This window comes from Anabrus simplex, chromosome 4 (genome assembly GCF_040414725.1).
Source record: "Anabrus simplex isolate iqAnaSimp1 chromosome 4, ASM4041472v1, whole genome shotgun sequence".
NCBI lineage: Eukaryota > Metazoa > Arthropoda > Insecta > Orthoptera > Tettigoniidae > Anabrus > Anabrus simplex.
Window position 1 is genome coordinate 238169938 of NC_090268.1, and position 22590 is coordinate 238192527.

Here is a 22590-nt window from a genome sequence, read left to right on the forward strand (position 1 = left end):
ACGTCGAGGTCATCAGCCCCTAATGGTACGAAATGAGATAACAACAAAAAATGAAAAGCATCCACTGACCAAAATTAAAAAAATAAAAAAATAAAAAAAATGTCATGAAGAATGAATGGGTGGACATGAACACAACAAAAACAAAAAAACAGTGGATCAGACTCAAAAAAGATTGTAAATAATAGTATTAGTGACCAAGGGACCAATTATAAAGCACAATGATGCTAATGGCACTTATCGGTAGTAAAGGAGAACCATATTTCTCAAGCTGCGGTACTAATCAAAGGCAGCGTAAACTCACGGTGTTCCAAACATTAAGGTACTACTCACAAATATTATACGTTGTAAAAGTAACGCAGACCTATGGTGTTTCTCACACAATGGCGCCACTCATAGCCAATGCAAACCGATGAGGTTCCTCACCTAGGTGTACTAATCACGGACGCCGGTATTCCCGTGGTGTTCCTACAGAGTGGGTACTAATCACTGGCAACGCAGACCTACAGTGTCACTCGTATAGTGGTACAACTCACAGGCTACGCCCAGGCGCATGGTGTTGCTCACACGAAACCCTTTCTAGGATAAACTGATTTATCATTCAATATAACACCTTAGGATTTAAATGTGTAATTTATTTTATCAGGCCACATGAAGTCGTGCTTTGCTGTTGTTGGACTGGATTTTATACAGAGCGGATCAAACCTCCCGTCATGTCCTAATTTGTTCTTTGGTAAGTGTCTGGCTGGCGAGCGGGTAGGCCTTTACTGGCATAGTGACTGAGTGTACTAGGATTAATTTCCATAATATTAAAGGCACACGTGCTTCTAAAAAAAAATATAGTCATCTATATACCTAACATATTGGAATAATGATTCCAAAACAACTTTAAAAAAAAGAGATTTCTTAACCCAGAATGTGAACTCACCAAAACAAAGCCATCCTTTGAACATGTTGCAAACATAGTTCCATTATGAGCAAAGCTAACATGAAGTACTTGATGTGAGTGATCCTCCAGTACTTCAGTCTGAACAACAGGGGTGTGGTATGACAGACGTTTGTACTCTGACAGCCATGACACTTTATCTGCAATATAAAGAAAGTAGGCAACTCAATTATATGTTTCAGTTGCTTGGAAGAAAAATTACTCTCATCAGTAACTATGCACAAAATATTATCATCAGCAGTTAAGGGTTAATTCAATAATTTATTCAACTATACAATCTATAATTATTATTTCTGTGATATGCACAGAATTCCACAGTTTATTTCTTTCACATGGCAATGACTCAAATGATTATTATGTCTACTACTAAATCATATTATCATTAAATTTCTCTCTCTCCATTTCCTTCCCCAATTAAGTTTGGGTCGGGTAGTGGATCAATGACTTTCATGATTTACAGCATCATTTAATTCATGGCTAAATAATAATAATAATAATAATAATAATAATAATAATAATAATAATAATAATAATAATAATCGTACCGGGGATCCAACTTCTCCGTCCCATTGAACTGCACGCCTTCTAGAAGGCCATCTGTGCTGTGAATCCTAAATTATGTATCACAAGATACTTTAACCTTTAACCATTAGATGTCTCTACTATCGGCCTATGTGCCCCCTCTGGCGGGAATATGGACAATTACACTTTAAGGGAATTTTCAATTTTCAATGTTTGTAAACCTTAAATTTTGTAGATTGTATTTTCATATAGTATAGTTGTCAGCACCCCTATGGCTTCATTCTTCCTTTAGTTATTAACCAATCAGGAATTTGTGTGCATATTTCTCTAGCCAATTAAAATTGGGGGTGTGTACATGCATTCTGCTGATCTCAAGAGAGTTCTGGAACTTTCCCCTCTGAGATGCTATAAAAGCTGGGTGCATTAGTGCCATGTTGTCATCTTCATAACTGCGGTCTACTGTGTGTGTATGGTGTATTTTAGGAGATAGAGGTAGCCTTACCATCGTCGGAAGGCCCAACAACTCAAGATAATAGCAGACATCTCTTAACATGTGACAGCCCCAGGCAGATAACTTGAGGGGAAGGTTTCAAATTCCTTTTCTTAATGTAAGATTCGAAAGTCTCTGTTTAAATGTAAATTTTCGGCCAGTCTAAAGACTGTTCAAATCCCTGCTGGGAATAAAGGGTGTTCACCCTCTGTTAATTCCCATTCAACTTGGTATGGGGGTGACTAAAATTGTCTAAACCTCAAAATTCTTCACATTACTTTGGTACTTAATATTTTGCATCTAGTCACCCCTCTGCAGTATAGGCTTAGCCTCTGCAACTTCAGGCCATAAGCCCATTTAGGATTTTAAGTGTTTTTTCAAAAAGGAGTGCAAGTGTTTCGCCTTCTAGCCTTTTGTTCATGGCCGATTGTCTTTAAACCTTTTATTTTGTACAATAAGGCCATTTAGAATGGGCACTCATTGCCCCTGTTTAAACTGTCATTAGTTATAGACGAGTGTGTAACAGACTGTCGAGCAGAAATGACAGTAAATACAGTTTTTGACATTTATAGGGTGTAATTGTGTTAGAAGCTTGTGCCTCTGAGAGGCTGAACTGTAATAACTTTTAGAGCGCAGTCTCCTAGAATGAAAAGGAGTGGAGCAAACATGCTCTTGTAAAAGTGTACCTGTATGCTAGATTGCTCAACTCTTGCAAGTTATTGTGTCAATAATTTTCTCTATTGTAACTGATTTTTTACTTTAAGTAATTGTATTATGGGAGCTAACAAGCTCATGGTTAAAAGGCATTTGTTGTTGCTTAGAGTATCTATCAAATTTTAAACTTAGGAGAAAAAAAAAAGAAATAAATAAAATTTCAAAATGTTGTGTTTTAACTTATACTCTGACCTTTTCATTGTCCACCCATTCACCTTCTTACTATGTTTTTCAGAGATTCTGAGGTGTCAAATATTACTGTATGTCCCACAGTTCTACTTTGAAGTGCCAAGAAATATACTGAGATGGTCCAATTTCTTGGATGATGATGATGATGATGATTGTTGTTTAAGGGACTTAACATCTACGTCATCGGCCCTTAATGGCATGAAATGAAACAAACCGTAATGGAAATTAAAATTTTTTAAAATATCCACTGACTAGAATTTAAAAAATTAATATGAATTTAGAATAATCAGTCAATCTCATTCGCAAAACCTTATTTATTTATAAAATAGACTAAAATGTAATGAAGTGAAATCATACATGAATGAAATGAAATCATACATTTTATGGAAATTATAAGTTTAAAAAGCACACAATAAAATAAATAAAAAATACACAGGCTAAAACGAGTCAATAGAATAAAATCGTAGTTAACAATAAGATAAAAATTACAAACAAATAGAAAATTAACATTAAAACACAAAAAAAAAAACAGGCCACCATCCCTCACAAAACAGATGATGTCTGCTGACTGCTCATAATGTTGCAGAACGAGGGAGATGGTACTCGGAAGTTCTAGACTACAGCGCAGATCGGCCAGATCACGAGCGGGCACCTCAGAAACCACACTGGTACTCGAACAGAAGTCCTCTTTTCCCCAAATACCACATATGTTGATGATTCACCATCCTCTCAAATAGTTTACACACACAGTTTGTGAGACCAACAGGTCTGTAACTTCCTGCATACTTAAGATCTTTGTCAGGCTCGAGAACAGGGAATTACTATTCCCTCTCACTACTGTGACAGAAACTCATCCCCTATCCAGATTAGGTTGAACACTCCAAGAAGATATAAAAGCTATCCTCGCTGAAGTGTTTTAAAATATTGGTTATGGACATTACCTGGTCCAGGAGCTATGTCTTGCTTCTTGGATGAACGGTTATCATAGTGGCCTTCGGTTCAGAGGAACCTGATCTCTATTGGTGATATAGGGATTTTAGCTGCATCTCATTAATTATCGCAGCTCAAAGGCTTGTCTTAATACATATGTTAATTTACATACAGCATATCACACTTTCTAACACCACAGGAACACACAACAGTGAATACATACCCACACATTGGGCTGGCCACAGGAAAGGTATCCAACCACATGTAGCGCCAACTCGAAAGGGAAAGGCTCATGTATAGGAAATCTACTGACATTAGCATGGCATATCTGAGCACCCTCACATACCATTGGACAGAGCTGAGATTGAATACACATTTGGGCTCAGAAAGCTTGTATAAGTGACTCAACCCACTAAGTAGTAATAGTTTTAATTACTGTACACAAATTTAACTTGAACGGTGGTGGTGGTGGGGAAAATGGAAGTGGGACCGATACTTTGAAGAATGAAGGTTAGGGCAAAAGAAAGGAAAGGGCCCAAAGGGCATGAAAATGAAGGATTCCCTAGGCTTCACAAACCTAATATCATTGGTGTTGGAAAAGATCAAGACTTCACCAAGGGAGATCAGATACAAAAGTTGAAAGTGAGGAGGCTGGCACAAGTACGGCCTCTTTCAGATGGCATGGGTTCGACCCGATTCCGCACTTTTCTGCGGGTCCATCTAAACTAAGAAACTATTGTTCACATAGAATCTTTCAGATGGCGCAGAGGTGGAAAGAAACCGCATGCGGAGAAAAGTTTGAGCGAGGGGGTCCGTAGTGAGATGTGGTCCTGTGACCACGGTTAGTTCTTATTGGACATCAGTATTTATAAATGTCATCACACACAGCAGGTCAACCACGCCCATGTCGTCAGTAGACCTGCGCCTGTTCATCGGAAGCATTGCTAAATTTAATATATTTATTTATTTTCAATTTACCGGTATCAATTTATTCCTGTGAAAGTGGTTGTTATGGAGCCCAAAATAGACATTAAGTTGATAACTTTAGTGTCAGAAAGACCAGTGGTATGGGACCAATCTCTGGAAGAATACAAATCCAGGACAATCACAACAGAGGCATGGCGACAGATTTGCCGTGAAATCTCTAGTGATTTAGAGAATGTCTGACAAGGCAAAAACCAGTTTTTATTAGCAGAAGTAAGAACTCATCTATATTCACTATCAATTATTTCCACGTTGAAAATGTTACAGCACGACAATAGTTTCAATGCACTTATAAATGCTACTTTCTCAGTGATCTTCTTTGTGATACTGCAAGAATTTAGAAAACATAAAAAAGTTTATTACACAATACTGTTCAATTTTATAAGATAAATAATTGCACCTACTTGATAGCGACAGCAAGGTGTTCAGAGGTTGTATGGAATCCCTCATTTTGGTGTTTTCCCAAAGGAAATGGTTGTGTAACAAAAACTTGCCATCATCCATTCTCAAGTCATGAAACAGTATGGCAAATGCTCCCTCCTAACTTCTCTGTCCTATCATTGAATGCACTGACATTCTCCAGCTTTGTTTCCTTTTTCTTAAGTGTAGAAAGTAGAGTATACAAAGACGATGATGGTCCATGTTTATTACCTACACTGAAAAGTGTGTTAAAAAGGGTCTGCTGAAAAATGTGGGGAGTTTTTCGTGACTCTAATTCACAAGCTGTGTGCAAAAGAGTCAGCGGAAGTGGGTGCACCCATGCATATACGTGGGCGCAGTTTGTTCCCACGCTGTCTGAAAGAAACCTAAGTGGAAACAATGCTAAATGCAACTAGGGGAACCATGGCTGCCAACCAATGCTTCCTAAGTTGGGAGCCCCTGTTCCCCCTTTCAGCCATCTCTTATGAGAGGTGGAAGATACAGTGGATGTATTTTACAATCCCCACCCACTGGGGAATGGAAGGTCAACCCTGTAGAAGTTTGTAAAAATTATAGTAAGTACATGAACAGTCAGCCCTGAAAAACTGAATCTCAATTTGTCAGTCAACTTTGTCCATTGTAAACAAATTATCTTGGTCAGGTAACCTAAAACTTCAAGATGAAAAGAACAGTGGAGTGAATACTATCATATTTACAGTTCTCCCTAATAAACAAGCACGAGGATTGAGGAGATAAACACTCTTAAGTTCAGACAAGATAATCACAGTGATGGAGTGATAACACACAAAACAAAAGATATTCACAATATTCTTAAAATACTCTTATCTCCAAATAGTTTTAATTACTGCGTATAAATTTAACTTAAATGGTTTATGGCCATCAAAAGAAAATGTATACTGCATTGTCATTTTCATACTGACAACCAGATGTAGTTAATTATGTTACAGCACTTCAATACTTTAAAAAAAAAAAAAAAAAAAAAAAAGAGAGAGGCTTTCACCCCTACAGCTGAATTTCTAAAATATATAACTCAGAGAATCAGAGAAGGTGAAGCACTATCTGATCCAGTAGCGATTACGAGACAGCAGTATCATTAGTCCATTTTGCTTTTATATACATACATATGTATACATATATAATGGGGATTGTCACTTGCCCGGTCGCCAGCACTGCAAGCTTGTTTCAGACCAGGCACTTTAAATATATAAATTATACAAGCACAAAGATTAGGAATAAAAAATAAGGCATTTTACAGATGATATTATACTGTACAAAGTAAGTTACAGGCTTGTAAGCAACTATAAAATGACCTTGACAATGCTGTGAGATGGACAGCAGAAGTATGAAGGTAAACTGGGTAAAAAATCAGGTGGTGAAATTCACCACAAATAAAAGTCCTGTTGGTTTTAATTACTGCATACCTCAAGGGGATCACAGGAGGCTCTTAGGTATTAATGTAAGAAAAGATCTTCATTGGGGTAATCACATAAACATTGCTGTAAATAAAGGTTACATATTTCTTCATGTGGTTATAAGTGTATTAGCGATTGTAGTAAGGACGTAAAGGAAGGGGCTTATAAGTCCGTGGTAGGGCCCCAATAAATTAGAGTATAGTTCCAGTGTATAGAACCCACACCAGGATTAGGACTACTTGATATGAAAACTGGAAAAGATTCAAAGGAACGCTGTTCTGGGCGATTTCGGACAAATAAGTAGCGTTCCAAAAATGTTGCAAACTTTGGGCTGAGAAGACTTGGGAGAAAGGAGATGAGCTGCTCGACTAAGTGGTACATTCCAGAAGTCAGTGGAGAGAGGCATGAAATGACAATCACCACTGGTCTGCCCAGGTGGTAGATTCCCTATCAGTTATTTACCTAGTCTTTTCTTAAATAATTTCAATGTATTGTATTTTGAAAGTTACTGAATTTCTCCCTTGACAAATTATTCCAGTTCAAATTTCCTCTTCCTATAAAAAAAATATTTGTCCCAATATGTAGACCAATAAGTATGAATGGTGCTTTTAATAGCACAGAATATCATAATATGAGATAAAGTTGGAATTCAAGAGGACAAATTGGGGCAAATATTCATTTTCAGGAAGAGGTATTAGGGATTGGAATAATCAAAATAAATTCAAGACATAAAGTGCAACGAAGTTTTGAAAAAACTGATGAGATGAACATGATAGATCCGAACAATTTACACTTAAAAGAAATAAAGAAAGAAGTACACACATAGGGATACGTATGTACATACATACATGGATGAATCAACTGGAGTACATTCAACATTTACATTTAGGAAACAACACTAAATATATGAGATTAACCTTTAAGAATAGCTTTCCAGACATTGGTGGTCCAAATGGATTAAGCACAAAATTTTCAGCTTCCCAACCATTTGAACTATTTGATTTTTGGTCAGGTACATGCAGATACGATTCTCAACATCAAGTTGCAAATCACATCTCAAGTCTATGATGTATTACAGCACAAAATAAACAAAGAATAATTTACAATTCCAAGCATATGCACACGGTTGCAGAAAAAGGAAAGCCTCTATGTGACTAGGTATAATTGGAATAACCATTTCAGGTCTTGAATCTCAATTGCTGATAACGCAAAAGTGATCCTCATCGAATGTTTTGACAGTAATAACAAACTTCTCATGGAAGACCTGGAAGGAATCAATATACAGGATGGGCACTAGAAAGAGAAGACCAAGGATGAAAGGCTGGAAACTTTAAAAAAATGGCATATAAACAGAAGTTCCCAGAAGAAATTAAAAATAAGCTACCAATTTCAGATCCCTAAAGCAGAAATGAGGAATGGAATAATTTTAAGAACTCTTTGGTGACAGCACAGAAGGCATGTGTGACAGGACAAGCAGGCACGTTATGGACACCTTGGTGGAATGACCGAGTCAAAGATGTCATTCAGGAAAAGAAAAAGGTCTAGAAAATCAAAGGTGGCTAAAATCAAACACATGAATAATAGAAGATTAAACAAAACAGAAATGAATGAATAGGAAATAGCTTACAGAGAAAAGAAATTAGCAGCCAAAAGAATTGTGCAAAAAGAAACAAAAAAAAAAAAAAGTTGGAAGAAGATAGCAAAGGTAAATTTAACAAGAAAATGGTATACTGAGTAGTGAAAAAGATACAATCAGAGCATTAGGAAAAGAGAATGTGGAACATTCATGAAATTAGGAATAAAATGAAATCCCATTCTGATAAACTGCTTAATGAAGCCAGAGAGAGAAACCCAGGAAACAGACCAGCGGTAGATGTGAATGATAAACAATTTATATGGATAGAGACTTAATAAGCCCTAAAACATAAAAGAATTAGCAAGTCAGCTGGAATTTATGAACTTACAGTTGGTATGGTCAAAGTATCCAGAGTTCCTGGGATACAGTGTTTGGAGCGAACCTTGACAGCAACACGGCACGACAACCAAGGGCCAGACAATTGGACAAAAGGAGTTACTGTTCCAATATTTTAGAAGGGAAGCAGCAAGAAATGTTCCTACTATCAAGGTAGAGGTATCATACTGTTACCACAATGGCTGAAGATCATGGAGAAAACCATTGAGGCCAGGCTAAGAGCTGTAACAGAACTTATATTAGAAGAGGAACAACATGGGTTTTAGGAAAACAGGAGCACAACAAATTTGATCTTTGCAATGGAAACATTAACTGAAAAGTACTAGGAGAAAGGGAAAGTACTAATTATAGTATTTTTAGATCTGGAAATAGCATGACTCAGTTTCTAGATCAGTCATCTGGAAGAGTCTAGAAAAAATAGGAGGAGAAAAGCGGTAATAGCTACGGCGCATGCAAATAAAGGTGTCTGATCTATTAACATTCCAGGAGCTCGCATATTAATAGTCGTGGTAATAAAATTAACAGCACCTGAAATGCTAAGTGGAGAGAGAAAATTGCTAAATCAACAGAAGCACCAACATGAGCGATTCCTGAAGAGAGGGGAGGATATATGGTTCAACCAGTACCTGCACCGCTTTCCATCAGATACTTCATTGGCGAGGTCTAAATGTTTTACAATAAATCAAGCAGTTGTATTCAGATTGATGATGACCAGTTGGGGTGGTTTGAGGCAACACAAGGTGTTCATCACGGAAACGCTCTTTCACCTCTCTTATTTCTGTCAGTCATGGATGTCATACCGAAAGACCTGGAGGGTAAACATACACTCATGTTCATAAAAAATAGAACACCTTGAAAGACTAGAGATAGGGAGTTCATATTCACAGGACATGTTCATTAGTATGTTCTGCAGATACGATTAACATTTCAGTCACCTAGGTTCAGCATGTGTCCTGTTGCCTAGTAGGCACTAGGTCCTCCATAACTTGTTCCATGCGTGATGGAATCGATGCATATAAGGCGCGAATGGCGACCTGGGATATAGCCATCTATGCTGCATTCACCTGGTTCCACAGTTCATCTTTGGTGGCTGGCATTGGGACACCGCACCCATGATTTCACCATATCCCACACAATTTTGATTGGTGACAAGTCCGATGATCAGGCAGACCAGAGCAACAGTCTGACAATCTGTGACAACAAAAAGGCACGTGTTCATGAGACCAGAGCAACAGTCTGACAATCTGTGACAACAAAAAGGCACGTGTTCATGCAGCAACATGTGGTCACGTATTGTCCTACTGAAACATGGCGTCCGGGGTGTCGTGCAGAAAGGGTATGGCTATGGGTCACAGGATGTCATTCACATAGGTCTAACTGGTCACAGTGCCCTGGACACGCACCAACTGTGATTTGTGGTTGTACCCAATAGCACCCCACGCCATAAGGCCTGGAGTTAGCCCTGTATGTCTTGTGTGAATACAGTCAATGTGATGCCTCTCCCCCAGTCTGTAGTGAACCAAAATGCAGCAATCATTTTCAAACAAACAGAACCTGGATTCGTCCGAAAACACTATCTGCTGTCATTCCTCTCCCCAGTGACGTTGTTCCATACACCATTGCTGTCTAACATGTTTATGCACATTAGTCAAAGGTAGGTGGAGAAGTGGACGAAGCACCGGTAACCCAGACTGCAATAAACAGCGACGGACTGTCGCTTCTGATAGTGTACGATGTGTTACACTGTCCCCTTGTTGCGCCAGAGCTAAGAAGAATACAATGCTATTAGGATGAGGTGTCGATCTTCTCTGGAGGGTCTGGGTGGTGCAACCAGATCCATCTCGTGTTCTACGGCCTTCTGTGAACCATTCAGTATACATCCGTTGCACAGCTGACACACTTCATCCCACACGAGCAGCAATTTCCCAGATGGATGCATCACATTCTCTCATGCCAATAATGCGCCCTCACTCATTTGACAGTACGGTTTTCGTATGCATCTGCGAGGCATCCTGCACATCTGCTCAAATCACACTGATCCATTACCTTCAGTTTACAGCGACAACAAGAGCCGCAGGCACATTTTACCAGTTGGTGGTAGTGCGCTGAGATATCGATGTGGACCTTGAACCTGAGGGCCGACATGGTTCAAATGCTAATCATTTCTTCAGAACATACTAATGCACATGTCCTGTGAATATGAACTTCCAAGGTGTTCCGATTTTTATGAACATGAGTGTAGTAGGGACCTATATGCCTTGGTATTTGCTAATGACGTAACTACCTGTGGTAAGACAGAAGAGGCGGCACAAGACAGGATTGATACATGGATAGCTAAATTCCACAAATAAAAGATGAATATAAGCAAATTAAAAACTGTACCACTGAAACTAAGTACTGATGATACCAGCAGTCACAATGAACTAGAAAACAAACATCTCCTCCTTGTCCAAGAATTCATATACCTAGATAGCACAATAACCAACTAAAGGAAGAGCAGAACAAGAGATAAATAACGGGGTGTCAAAAGGGTCAAACCTATAACCTTGTTCACTAGCAAATGTGAGGCACTAAAGTGCCAAAGAGAACCAAGGAGAAATTTTTAAATTATACTTCATCCTCATCCTAACCTACATCTTGGAAACTTTTACACTGATTTTAATGAACTGCAGGCATTTGAAATGAAGTTCCTCAGAAGTGCTTTGCAGAAAACATGTCATGATCATGTGAGGAATAAAAATATCATAAAGTAGATGGGAGTCAAGGTATCTACGGGTAAGAGGCTGAAATCAGTGAGACACAGATGTTCTGGGCATGTAACGAAGATGTCCGAAACAAGAATTCCACATGCTTACATGGAACAGCAAGTGCCTCGTAGGACGCCGACTGGTACACCCAGGAATAGATGGCTAGACCAGGTGAGAGAGAACATACAAAGAAGAGGGAAAATATGGAATTCTACACTGGAGAGAATGACATTCTGAGATCGACAATCATCATCATCTTCATCATACTCAACCATTCAACATATAATCATCCTTTACCAACTAGCAGATTACAGTAATGTATTTCTGGACTTGAAATATACATTGATTAGAAGTCTTTCTAGCACAGAAACTATTGTTTCTTATCATTAACCTATAAAGAAATTTAACACTGACAGTTCAATTTATGTGGAAGGAAACCACATTTTTCCTAACAAATTTACCAACATTATTAATAGATACCAACCTGGTGCAATTCCAACAGATGGATCTATTTTAAAATTGTTATAAAGAAGTGCTTTCCAAAGTAATTCATCATAGGTGACTCGGTTCCATGTCTTGCACACCAAACCCACATCAAGCAATTCCTTGGCAGTTAAGTACTGGAAAATATGAAGAAGGATCGAATCTGGAAGATAGTTCCACCTGTCATCTTCGATAAAATTGGAAGGACCTGCATCACTCTCCATCACTGTTCTGTCTAAGAATTCTGAAGAAGAGAAAGGTTTCTTAATTGCAGCACATGATTAAAAAAGTAAAAAATGAATTTTTATACAAATCGTTCAATTCCTATATCAATGGCCGAAAATTAAACAAACCCTACCTAATTACGTATTTCATTTGCTTCCCAATGCCATATGCTTCGAGGGGACACGCGGTACCTTAAACACCCATACTGACCACACAACTTATTTTTTATTAATGTTGATGGATAACAGCTGATTTGTTTGGGAATATCTCTATGACAAATAGACGAGTTATATCATCATCTGACGGATAAAAGATACTGGCGCTATCTCACAATGTCAAAAGTAATCAGAAATCACAGAATCCTCAAGGACTTGTTATGCAGTGGATAACCTTTAATTTTTACTATAATTGAGTTGTTTTATTAATAGCTATTAGCTGTAATAAAACTATTATTTATAAGCAATCACTCGCTGGCGATAGTAATCAAGACCTACTTGATAACAACAAATTAGGATGGGAATATTAATGTAAGAATTGAGCACAAGAATGTATGAAGAAGGAATATCACGTCTTAAAAATAGGAGCCGATTAAGTATTTTATTTTCTTGTTGTTGGTAATATGGTTTCGGTAACCAAATACAGTACAGACAATACACGACACTTACGGATTTCGCCTTGCTAAAATGGGAGACAATTCGACGGTGGCGCTCCTAGTGACTTGACCTGAACAAATCGCGCTAAATTCAAATATCAATGGAAATGTATGTACGGAAATGGATAAATAAATTACGTCTAGAAAGACAGTGGTATTGAGATATTAACTTCGAAGTTGCTAAAGCAATTCTGGATAAATGAATGAAGGTTTATTTAAAAGGTTATTATTCAAAGACTGAAATCAGACATATAAACAAGGTGTGAAATGGACTGCTGTGAAATAGCTTGATCTTTCATTTAGGCATTACTTTTTTAGCTTTAGCATACCTGCCTGAAATCTTACGGTTGGATTTGTCTTTTTTCCTCATTTAAAAACAATGTATCATCACATTAAGACATTTGTCAATAAAAATATCGGCACATTCCTTACACATATGATGCAATGAATTAACATTTAATAGCTGGGCAATTTTCCTCTTAACATGAAGCCTACTAACAGAAAGAAAATCTATAAAATCCCGGCTTTAATCTGAGAAGAGGGATAAAAGAAAGAAAAGTTTGAAAATGTTGTCGATAGTGATGCTTTGAGGAATATTTACGTACAATTAGAGTAAAAATGTAACATACCCTTGGCTGTATAGTCGAGGATTTTTAAAGTCGCTGGCCTGGAAATGATCTGAACAGATCTTATAATTCTTATACAAGCGTAACGTCCCTTCTTTCTTGTACACTTTATCCAAATCGCTTCTGTGACATTTCAAAACCCACAGATCACACCTACAACTACACATCGGTATTGAAGGTTAACTGCTGCACTGTACGATAAAATATGCGTATTATATTTTAAGCCAGTTAAAATATGGGTTGAGCAGGTCAGAAGATTATGAAGTACTATAAACATCTCTGTCACTGGAAGCATATATATGCAAACACAATATTACTTACATTTTCTTGTCACGAGGAAACGTGAAGAACGATCGCGCATTCTTCTCTATTTCATAGTTACTGCAGCCAAACACAGCACATACCTTTCCCCTCATGTTGAGAGGAGATATCAAGGAATGACACACGCTACTATTTAATGATGTCAACTCACTGAAAACGCATAAATAATACCAAAAACTTCACACAAAAATACACGTGCTCTTATGACAGAATCAGTACCGTTCAGGTCTATCCGCTAGAGTGAGCTCCAATAGCTGTCCCTCGATATCTCGCTCAGTGTCGTGTATTGTCTCTACTGTATTTGCGGTAACACGGCTATTTGATGAGATGAAAAACCAAGACCAGTTTAGTGCCGCCGAGCATTCAACAAGTGCGGACCGCATTCATTTCTTTTCTTTCTTGAGGAGTTTGCTTGGGATTGAAGTGTCCTTTTCTCCCAGTCTCAAGCCGTACTTAGTATTTCACCCAATGATAATATTCAATTTGCTATGCACACGCATCACTATTAACGTTTATTTGCACACGAATAACCAAGTATGATGTTAAGTATTAGGAACCATTTCAGGACTCTCAATATGAAACAAGATGCTAACTAAGCACTTAAAAGACCCTGTAGGAGGTCACTTCCATGAACGTAGTGAACAAACAAATGAATGTAGTATAATTACAACCGTATTTGAGTAGAATCAAGAAAATGGTTAATAAGAGTGATTATATGTGGTGATGGTTCAAACAACAATACTGAAATACTTGTCGGCAGAGGTACGTGGAGACTTATTAATTTCTGAATTAGTAATCGTTGTTGGAAAACATAATGTGGAGACTGGAAAAATAGGAGATCACTATCACCATTTCTGTGGCCACAAGTACAAGATGGGTGATTAGAAAAATGAAACCGATATTTGTAGGTGGGGGTTAAGTAGTGATTAAAATGTAGTCGTATTATATTGATAATGTGCCGGCCCGAGTACGTACCTTTGAAAAACCATGGTTGTATTGGGATATTGGGCTGTAATTGATAATGGTATTTTCCGTTCTTACCTGCAGAAATTCGCCATAATATTTGCCAAGCTTGATTAGCGTCTTGCTTAATGCGAGAAAAGAGATCAGAAAACGGAATTTTGATTTGTAGTGGGTTTGAGGTATTATGACTTGCCTTCTTGGCTGCAGAGTCGGCTTGATCATTTCCAAAATGATTAGTATGCCCTTTTATCCACATCAACGTAATAGAGACGCCTGACTTCTCAAGTTGATAAAGAAAGTATTTAACCTCGTATAAGTACATATTGTGGGATTGTGAAAAGGATTGTAATGATATATTCCCTGAATGCCTCAATGTACGTAATATGTTAATCTTAGCAACGCATCAATTATTCGCAAGCAAGAAGCAGGGTACGAACTCTGAAGTTCCGTTATAGGCAAGCTGGGAGCGGTATGGAATGGAATTTTCCAGAGGGTAGCTCTCCAGTTTCAATTCGAAGTGAGTCGTTGCCATGGTTACTATGCACGCTACCCGCGTTCAAACTTTCAAACTTTACTGATTTTTGTGTGGGAGTGGCTAGATTCAAACGAAGAGAGCTCTACAACAAGGTGCCAGGATGACCAACTTCGAACTCGCAATAATGCATCTCGAGATTGTTAGCGATCATTTCCCCATTAAGCTAGACTTCCACAGTTCCAAACTAAGTATCACCTGCAGTCATAACTATCATTCACTCTTGGATCCTAATAATGCCATCTCGAGTCTCTATTTAATAATATCATTTGAACGAGAAGTCGTCGACAAGGAGAAAGCCGGTCAACCGTCACCCAGCCACCGTTAGCCGTGGGTGCGCCTCGTGATACAAAGGGGTAGGTGGTTACTTAAGGAGCCCTGGTGGGGTAAGCGCCCTCACTCTTCTGAACTTGGTGATGCGAGTAACACGTTGTCCGCGAATGGGAGACTTTCTTTGTATTACCAAAGGACCGTTATACACCTGTTCGCGTTTATAGTTAACTCTATTTTCATCTCGAGCAAGACAATTACAGGACAGTTTTAATGTCCTAAGTTATAATTCGCCATGTTCATAGACCACGAGTTGGTCACGCGAAGATTTTACTTAGAAAATCAAATTAATTAAAGCTCGAGCGCTGCGCGTGAGATTGATGAAAACCCGAACTGTGACCGGTATCTCACAGCGGTTCGTGAACGGGTTACATGTGTATCGTGTGCGTCTCGTACATTTAGCCGCTACATAAACTTATGTCGATTCGGTTTGAACCCTTAAACTGATGACACATACTTCGGACTAATATTTATGTGTAGGCTGAGCCAATTGCAGCCTAACATCAGGATCGGCATCGTGTAAAGTGTACACGTTAAGCGGTGAAGAAGTTGGTACTAATCCACTTGTATTCTGCAGAAACCCAGGAGACAATCATGGACGAACGTGGTATCAACGTCCGGACCTGCCAAACATTGTGTAGCACCGGAATTATGAGCAGCTAAACAGCCTAGACATGTGGCTGTGGAATCCGGGGTGAATGACGACTGACTACGAAAGATAAGTACCTAAATCCAATATTAAATGGCATGATATCGGTGTAGGAAAAGTACATTCAGGTTAGGGAAATTAGTTACTATTTATTCATGTTAAGTATCAGCTATTATAGCTGTAGTCTGGTTTGTTTCATGTAACGGTAAACGTTTGGAGGGGGTGTGGATGCTTTACACCTATGCCACTTGTACATATTTATTTTAGTTAAAAGGGTAGAGGGCCACGCATTAGGAATTATTTAGTTTGTGTGTGTTCATTTTTGCTTGTGTGTTTTTATGTTATTCCACGTCTGCTGTAGTTATTTGGGGAAGAGAGTCATTATTATGAACAAAGGCTATCCGCCAACGCCGTTGGGTAATTCACATAAATAGCAGCATAATGTTAGTCAGGTAATTCTCTGCATGCTATATTAATATTATTTCAGCTGTCTCGGAAATTGTCGTGGGAGCCTGTCCTAAGTTTAAAATTGCGGGAAGGCAAGTCAGGGATACCACTTGGGGACGAACCCAAGATAATTGAGATGAGAGGCTTGATATGCTTGAGGCTTGAAATGAGGCCTAATATATGTGTTAAGGCGAGATAGGCCTTTGAGAATTGAGGGAGCCTTATATACGTGAGTGCTAAATTAGCCAGCAGAGAGAGGTAAAGAATGCATCGGCTAAGTAGAGAATGTGTTTGTCATTTGTTTTGCCTCGAGAATAATTGTGTAGCAGGCCAAGACCTAACTACTTGCAGTACCGTTAGTTCAGTGAACCACTGGCAGAGAACATGTCTCCCCTACTGCGTGAAAGTCAAAGTCGCCTTGAGGGTGCCTTCCCTCGATAGGTCAGTATTTGTTTTCCTCAACAGCTGATAGTTACAGAGCCGAGAATATTGACAACTTTGTGTCTATAAGACGCAAAATCTGACGCCGTCTGCATACGAGTTCGACTCCCCAGATATCATCATTAGTGTTTATATATATTTGTATGTAGTTATTTCCACAGGTGTGATCTTTTGCATTGTTTATGTGAATTTATATCTTTTTGTGTCAATTATGGTGCATGTCAGCTCGTCGGCTGTTTTCATTGATTTCCAGTTCTGTCTGGACTGCTTTGGTGAGCCCGCGAGCTCATGGTCGAAGCTGTGTAGTACGTAAGTTAATTAGGGAACCCCCTTAAGCCATAGTGTCTTTATATGTTTGTATCCGCAATTTAGACGGTCTGTAAATATTTGTATTAGCTATTTCACGAATGTATTAATCCCACCGGTTCATCAGAGAAAAAGACGGGAACGGTTTTACGGTCATCTGAAAGGAATGGACGGAAGAAAGTTAACTAAAGAAATCTTTCACTTTTTTGATTCAAACCCCAAAACCACAATTCCCTGGTTTAGAAATACCAAAGAAGACCTGCAAATGCTACATATCTCAGCTGAAGACGCCCTTAACAGAGATCTCTTCCGCAAGAAAATATTGACGAACGGGCTAAACCGAGACGAGCAACCGAAGAGAAGACACGGTGCCCCTTTGACAGAGGAGCGCAAGCAGGCCCACTCACAAAGAATGAGGGAAATTTGGGCTCTAAAGAAGGCCAAGTTCAGTGTCAAATGCAACAAGACTTAACGTGGTCCTTGATGGCCCCAGCGAATTATATATAATAATAATAATAATAATAATAATAATAATAATAATAATAATAATAATAATAATAATAATAATAATAATAAAGAACGTAGTAGTAAATCAGCCTGTCCATACTCTTTGATAGTAGCAGAATAATAACCGAAGGAAAGGAAGCATATTAAAACAAGGCGAAGTTGAATAAGAAATGCTTGATCGTTATTGGACTCCAATAAACAAAAAAGTGTAAGTATAATAAGAATGCTTTGGAATTTGCACCTTACATGTGTCTCCTGCGCGCTGGGTACCGGTGGTGAGTAGACGTGTGGTCCTAGGCGCTAGCGTATTACTGTGCGTGGTGTGCAAGACGTTATCGGACTCGGTTTTGTGTTTCATTCTTTCTCTCTCTTATTGGGAGTGGTGAGACAGTTTTGTGATTGTTATATGTGTAGAGCTCCCACTTCACTCCTGGCATTATGGATGAGTCAAGTAGGGGAGATAGTATGGAGGAGGATCCTCTGGTAGTAGACAGTCGAGAAATATCTATGGAAGACACTATTGTGCTTAATGATAAAACCCTACCGAAATCTAATTCTGCTCTCCCTACTAATAACGGTTCCTCTGTTCAAAATCCTGAAGTGCCGACATACGATACCCGTCATACAGGTCTATATATTTTTCGTGGTAGCCGTTGACGACAGCAGAAAATTAGGTAATATACATCCAATGTCCCTTGGAAAAAATTTATGACCGGAAATTTGAGGGTGTTTCCCTAATTTCTCGTAGAGGTAGACACCGAATACAAATTGAGTTTCAGACCCAAACCCAGGCCAATCAGGTCATAACTAACCCTATTTTAAAGGAAAAGTGTCTAAAAAATTTACTGCCTCGACGTCTCTCTTTAAGGTTGGCGTGATCCGAGGGGTAGATAGGGATTTGACCGAAGATGAAATCTGCAATTTCGCTGATAAGTCCGTACCGATAGTAGGAGCTAAGTGGATGAACAGAGACTCCACGCAGGACGGAAAGGTCACATATATTCCAACAGGTACCATTAAGTTAACTTTTCGTGGCCAGACGCTACCTTCCTTCATTTCGATTTATAGGTTTGGAACCCCTGTTGAACATTTTGTGTTTCAACTTACTATTTGTCGAATATGTCAGCGCTATGGCCATACAAGGAAAAATTGCAGAGTCCAAAACCCTAGATGTGCCAATTGCGCCTTCAATCATGAAATCCAAGAATGTACGGATTCTCGTAGAAAATGTATAAACTGTTCTGGGGAACATTCAATGGGGTCCCTTCACTGCCCCGAGCACAAACGCCAACAAGAATTGAAGAGAAAGCAGGCTATGGATGTCCCTACTTTAAACTCTGAGTCCTTTTTCACACCAGTCGAAAATCGATTCGGCCCACTCTAGTCCCTCCAAAAATTTCCTCCTCTCCCGCGAATTTCTCCAGTTCTTCATCCACAGCCGTCCCGGAAAAGAAAATTCATGGCGGTTGTTATATCGCCTCCGCTTCGACATGATCGTACTCCAGGTTACGATGCACAGGGCCATCGTGCTATCCTACACATGCCTTCCTCTCCCACGAGTGCAGTACCTCCCATGTCTTCTGTCTCTGGGAAGAGCATAGAGATTCCTCGCAGGCGGGTTGATTCTACTGATCATTCGTCCCAAGAACGAGTCCGAGACCCCGATAACTGCCACAATTACAGCTATTTTTGATAAAATATCTGCTTATGTTAAGACAGCAGAAAACGATTCTAAATGGTCCAAACTACTCCTAACTATGCAGGAGAAAGTACTGGTTCTGCTCAATTCATTAGCATTTTTGTCTCCCCTCATGATAATTCTCCAGTGGAACGCACGCAGTGTCGTATATAAGAGACACGAACTATCTTTACTAATTGATTCATATCATCCTCATGTAATTTTGATTATTGAAACTTGGTTGGCTCCAGCCAAACAATTTCACATACCAAACTAAACTTGTATTCGCCATGACAACTACGGTTACAGTCAATCAATCAGTCACTACTGATCTGCATTTAGCGCAGTCGCCCAGGTGGCAGATTCCCTATCTGTTGTTTTCATAGCCTTTTCTTACATGATTGCAAAGAAACTGGAAATTTATTGAACATCTCCCTTGGTAAGTTATTCCAATCCCTAACTCCCATTCCTATAAACGAATATTTGCCCCATTTGTCCTCTTGAATTCCAACTTTATATTCATATTGTGATCTTTCCTACATTTAAAGACACCATCCAAACTTATTCTTCTACTGATGTCCTCCCACACCATCTCTCCACTGACAGCTCGGAACATACCACTTAGTCGGGCAGCTCGTCTCCTTTTTACCAAATCTTCCCAGCCCAAACTTTGCAACATTTTTGTAACGCTACTCTTTTGTCGGAAATCGCCCAGAACAAATCGAGCTGCTTTTCTTTGCATTTTTTCCACTTCCTGAATCAAGTAATCCTGGTAAGGGTACCATACACTGGAACCATACTCAAGTTGATGTCTCACCAGAGACAAATATGCTCTCTCCTTTACATCCTTACTACAACCCTTAAATACTCTCATAATCATGTGTAGAGATCTGTACCCTTTATTTACAATCATATTTATGCGATTACCCCAATGAAGACCTTTCCTTATATTTATACCTAGGTATTTACAATGATCCACAAAGAGAACATTCACCCCATCAACGCAGTAAATAAAACTGAGAGGAATTTTCCTATTTGTGAAACACACAACCTGACTTTTATCCCCATTTATCATCATACCATTGGCTACTGCCCATCTCACAACATTATCGAGGTTATTTTGCAGTTGCTCACAATCTTGTAACTTGTTTATTACTCTGTAGAGAATAACATCATTTTCGGGGCTTGTATTTTGGTAGCTAACAACCTACAATTCTATTCGACACCTTTGCATTATAGAATGCCGGGTACACAGGTGGTCGCCAATGTGGGGGAAAACATAAATTTTATCCTTTTCTCGCAACTTCCACACCCCTTTACCCTCGGGGGCGACATTAATGGGCACCATCTGAGCTGGTGATGCGAGGTCTCGTGTCCAAAAGGGAAAAAAATAGCTAAAATAGTGGCCTTATATCATTTACGCATTTTGAATGACGGCTCACCTACTCCTCTTGCAAATAAGAGTGCTGTCGATTTAACCATCTGTACTAGCGATCTGGCACACAGAATCGAATGGGAGTTAGGCAAGGACACTCATTCGAGTGATCATTTCCCCATCTTTATTGGGTTCGCGGACAGTCAACCAGCCGCTACACCCCCCCCCCCCCCGCCTGCATAAAGTGAGTAGGCGCATGTTCCCATTCAATACACTCTAATTTCAACAGTTTTTGTCTCAAAAGATATCTGCATTTGAAGGTCAACAGATGTCCTATGATACCTTCACATTAACTCTGACGGAATATTTAGATCTATAACATCCGAAACAGCCACATTTCCGACCCAAAACTATTCATTATGCTCGCTGGCGGGATACTGAGTGTGCGGCTTTAATAGCAAAACGGATGGCAGCACTTCGCTCCTTTCGCCGTTTTGGAACATTCCAAGCGTACTTACACTATAAAGTACTGGTTGCCCAAAATAAATAGGTATTTAACAACAAACGCCGCTTGGCTTGGAAAGCCTTCATTTCCTCTCTAAATAGACAGTCATCGTCCAAACATATTTGGTGAGCAGTTGCCGGCCTATCCAACCGTCTTATTGGTACCAGTACTCCAGCGAATGTACACTTCAACATGGGAGCTATTTTAAGCTTCTTTCAACAACTTACTCCGGATTTTGCAGCCCCACATTACAGTTTCGCTCTTCCTCCTAGCTCCAATAAAATTTCTTCGCTCATTAGCCCAGTTGATATTACAGAATTAAACCTGGCAATTACTACATCCCATACTTCAACACCTGGAGGGGATGATACCTCGTATTCTGTACTAAAGCAACTCCCCCCTTTGGCTCGCCAGAAATTACTGCAGATATTCAATCAGTGCCTCGAGTCGGCTCAAGTCCCTTCCACCTGGAACGATTGTTATTTGCTCCCCCTGCTGAAACCAGGTAAAAACCCTGTCCTTCCCGACAGTTATAGGGGCATATACCTGGGACAATGCATTCGGAAGATTTTCCAAAAAAATCTTCATAAACGACTATAGAATTTTATAATTTGCTGCCCAAATTTCAATTTGCCTTTCTCCAGGGTCGCTCTGCCACTGATGCATTTAACCTCTTGGTAACTGACATCAACCTCGCACGCTGTCGGAAAGAACCCTTATTGGCTATCTATTTTGATCTACGTGGAGCTTATGATAATGTTGATCTCCAAGTGCTATTCCAAAAATTGCTCCATTATAACTTCCCGCCCCTTTTCGTTAATCTGCTCTTCAACATGTTGACGCACAGAACGCTTCAATTAAAACATTTTCCTCATATTCAGGCACGTATGACGGCTACGGGCCTCCCTCAAGGAGACTTTCTCAGTCTTATTTTATTTACAGTTTATTCGACGTCCCTCGAGAAAATTATAACCCGTGGCGCTCGCATGATACAATTCGCCGGCGATCTAGTGATATATCTTAGTCTCCCATCCCTTGAAGCTATTTACACGTCGTTACATACGACGCTTTCTGATTTTGCTACTTGGCTTCACAGTCATCACTTAGAAGTGACTTACGATAAATGCCGAGCGGTTCTTTTCTCTTGGTCCCATCGTACTTATCACCCGCCTATACGATTTCAAGGTTTTTCGATCCCGATCGTCC

At 39.3% G+C, this 22590-nt stretch overlaps 1 protein-coding gene across 1 annotated transcript in view; it reads right to left on the bottom strand.

The window, feature by feature from the left end:
• Positions 1 to 12345, bottom strand: part of Fbw5 (F-box and WD repeat domain containing 5) — a 99370-nt gene extending 87025 nt beyond the window's left edge. The window contains exons 1-3 of the mRNA XM_067145457.2: positions 12186 to 12345; positions 11829 to 12071; positions 926 to 1083 (exon numbers count right to left, since the gene is read on the bottom strand). Coding sequence (XP_067001558.2) covers positions 926 to 1083; positions 11829 to 12051 — 381 coding nt within the window. The 5' untranslated portion in view covers positions 12052 to 12071; positions 12186 to 12345. The remainder of the gene's footprint in view (positions 1 to 925; positions 1084 to 11828; positions 12072 to 12185) is intronic.
• Positions 12346 to 22590: the final 10245 nt, after the last annotated feature.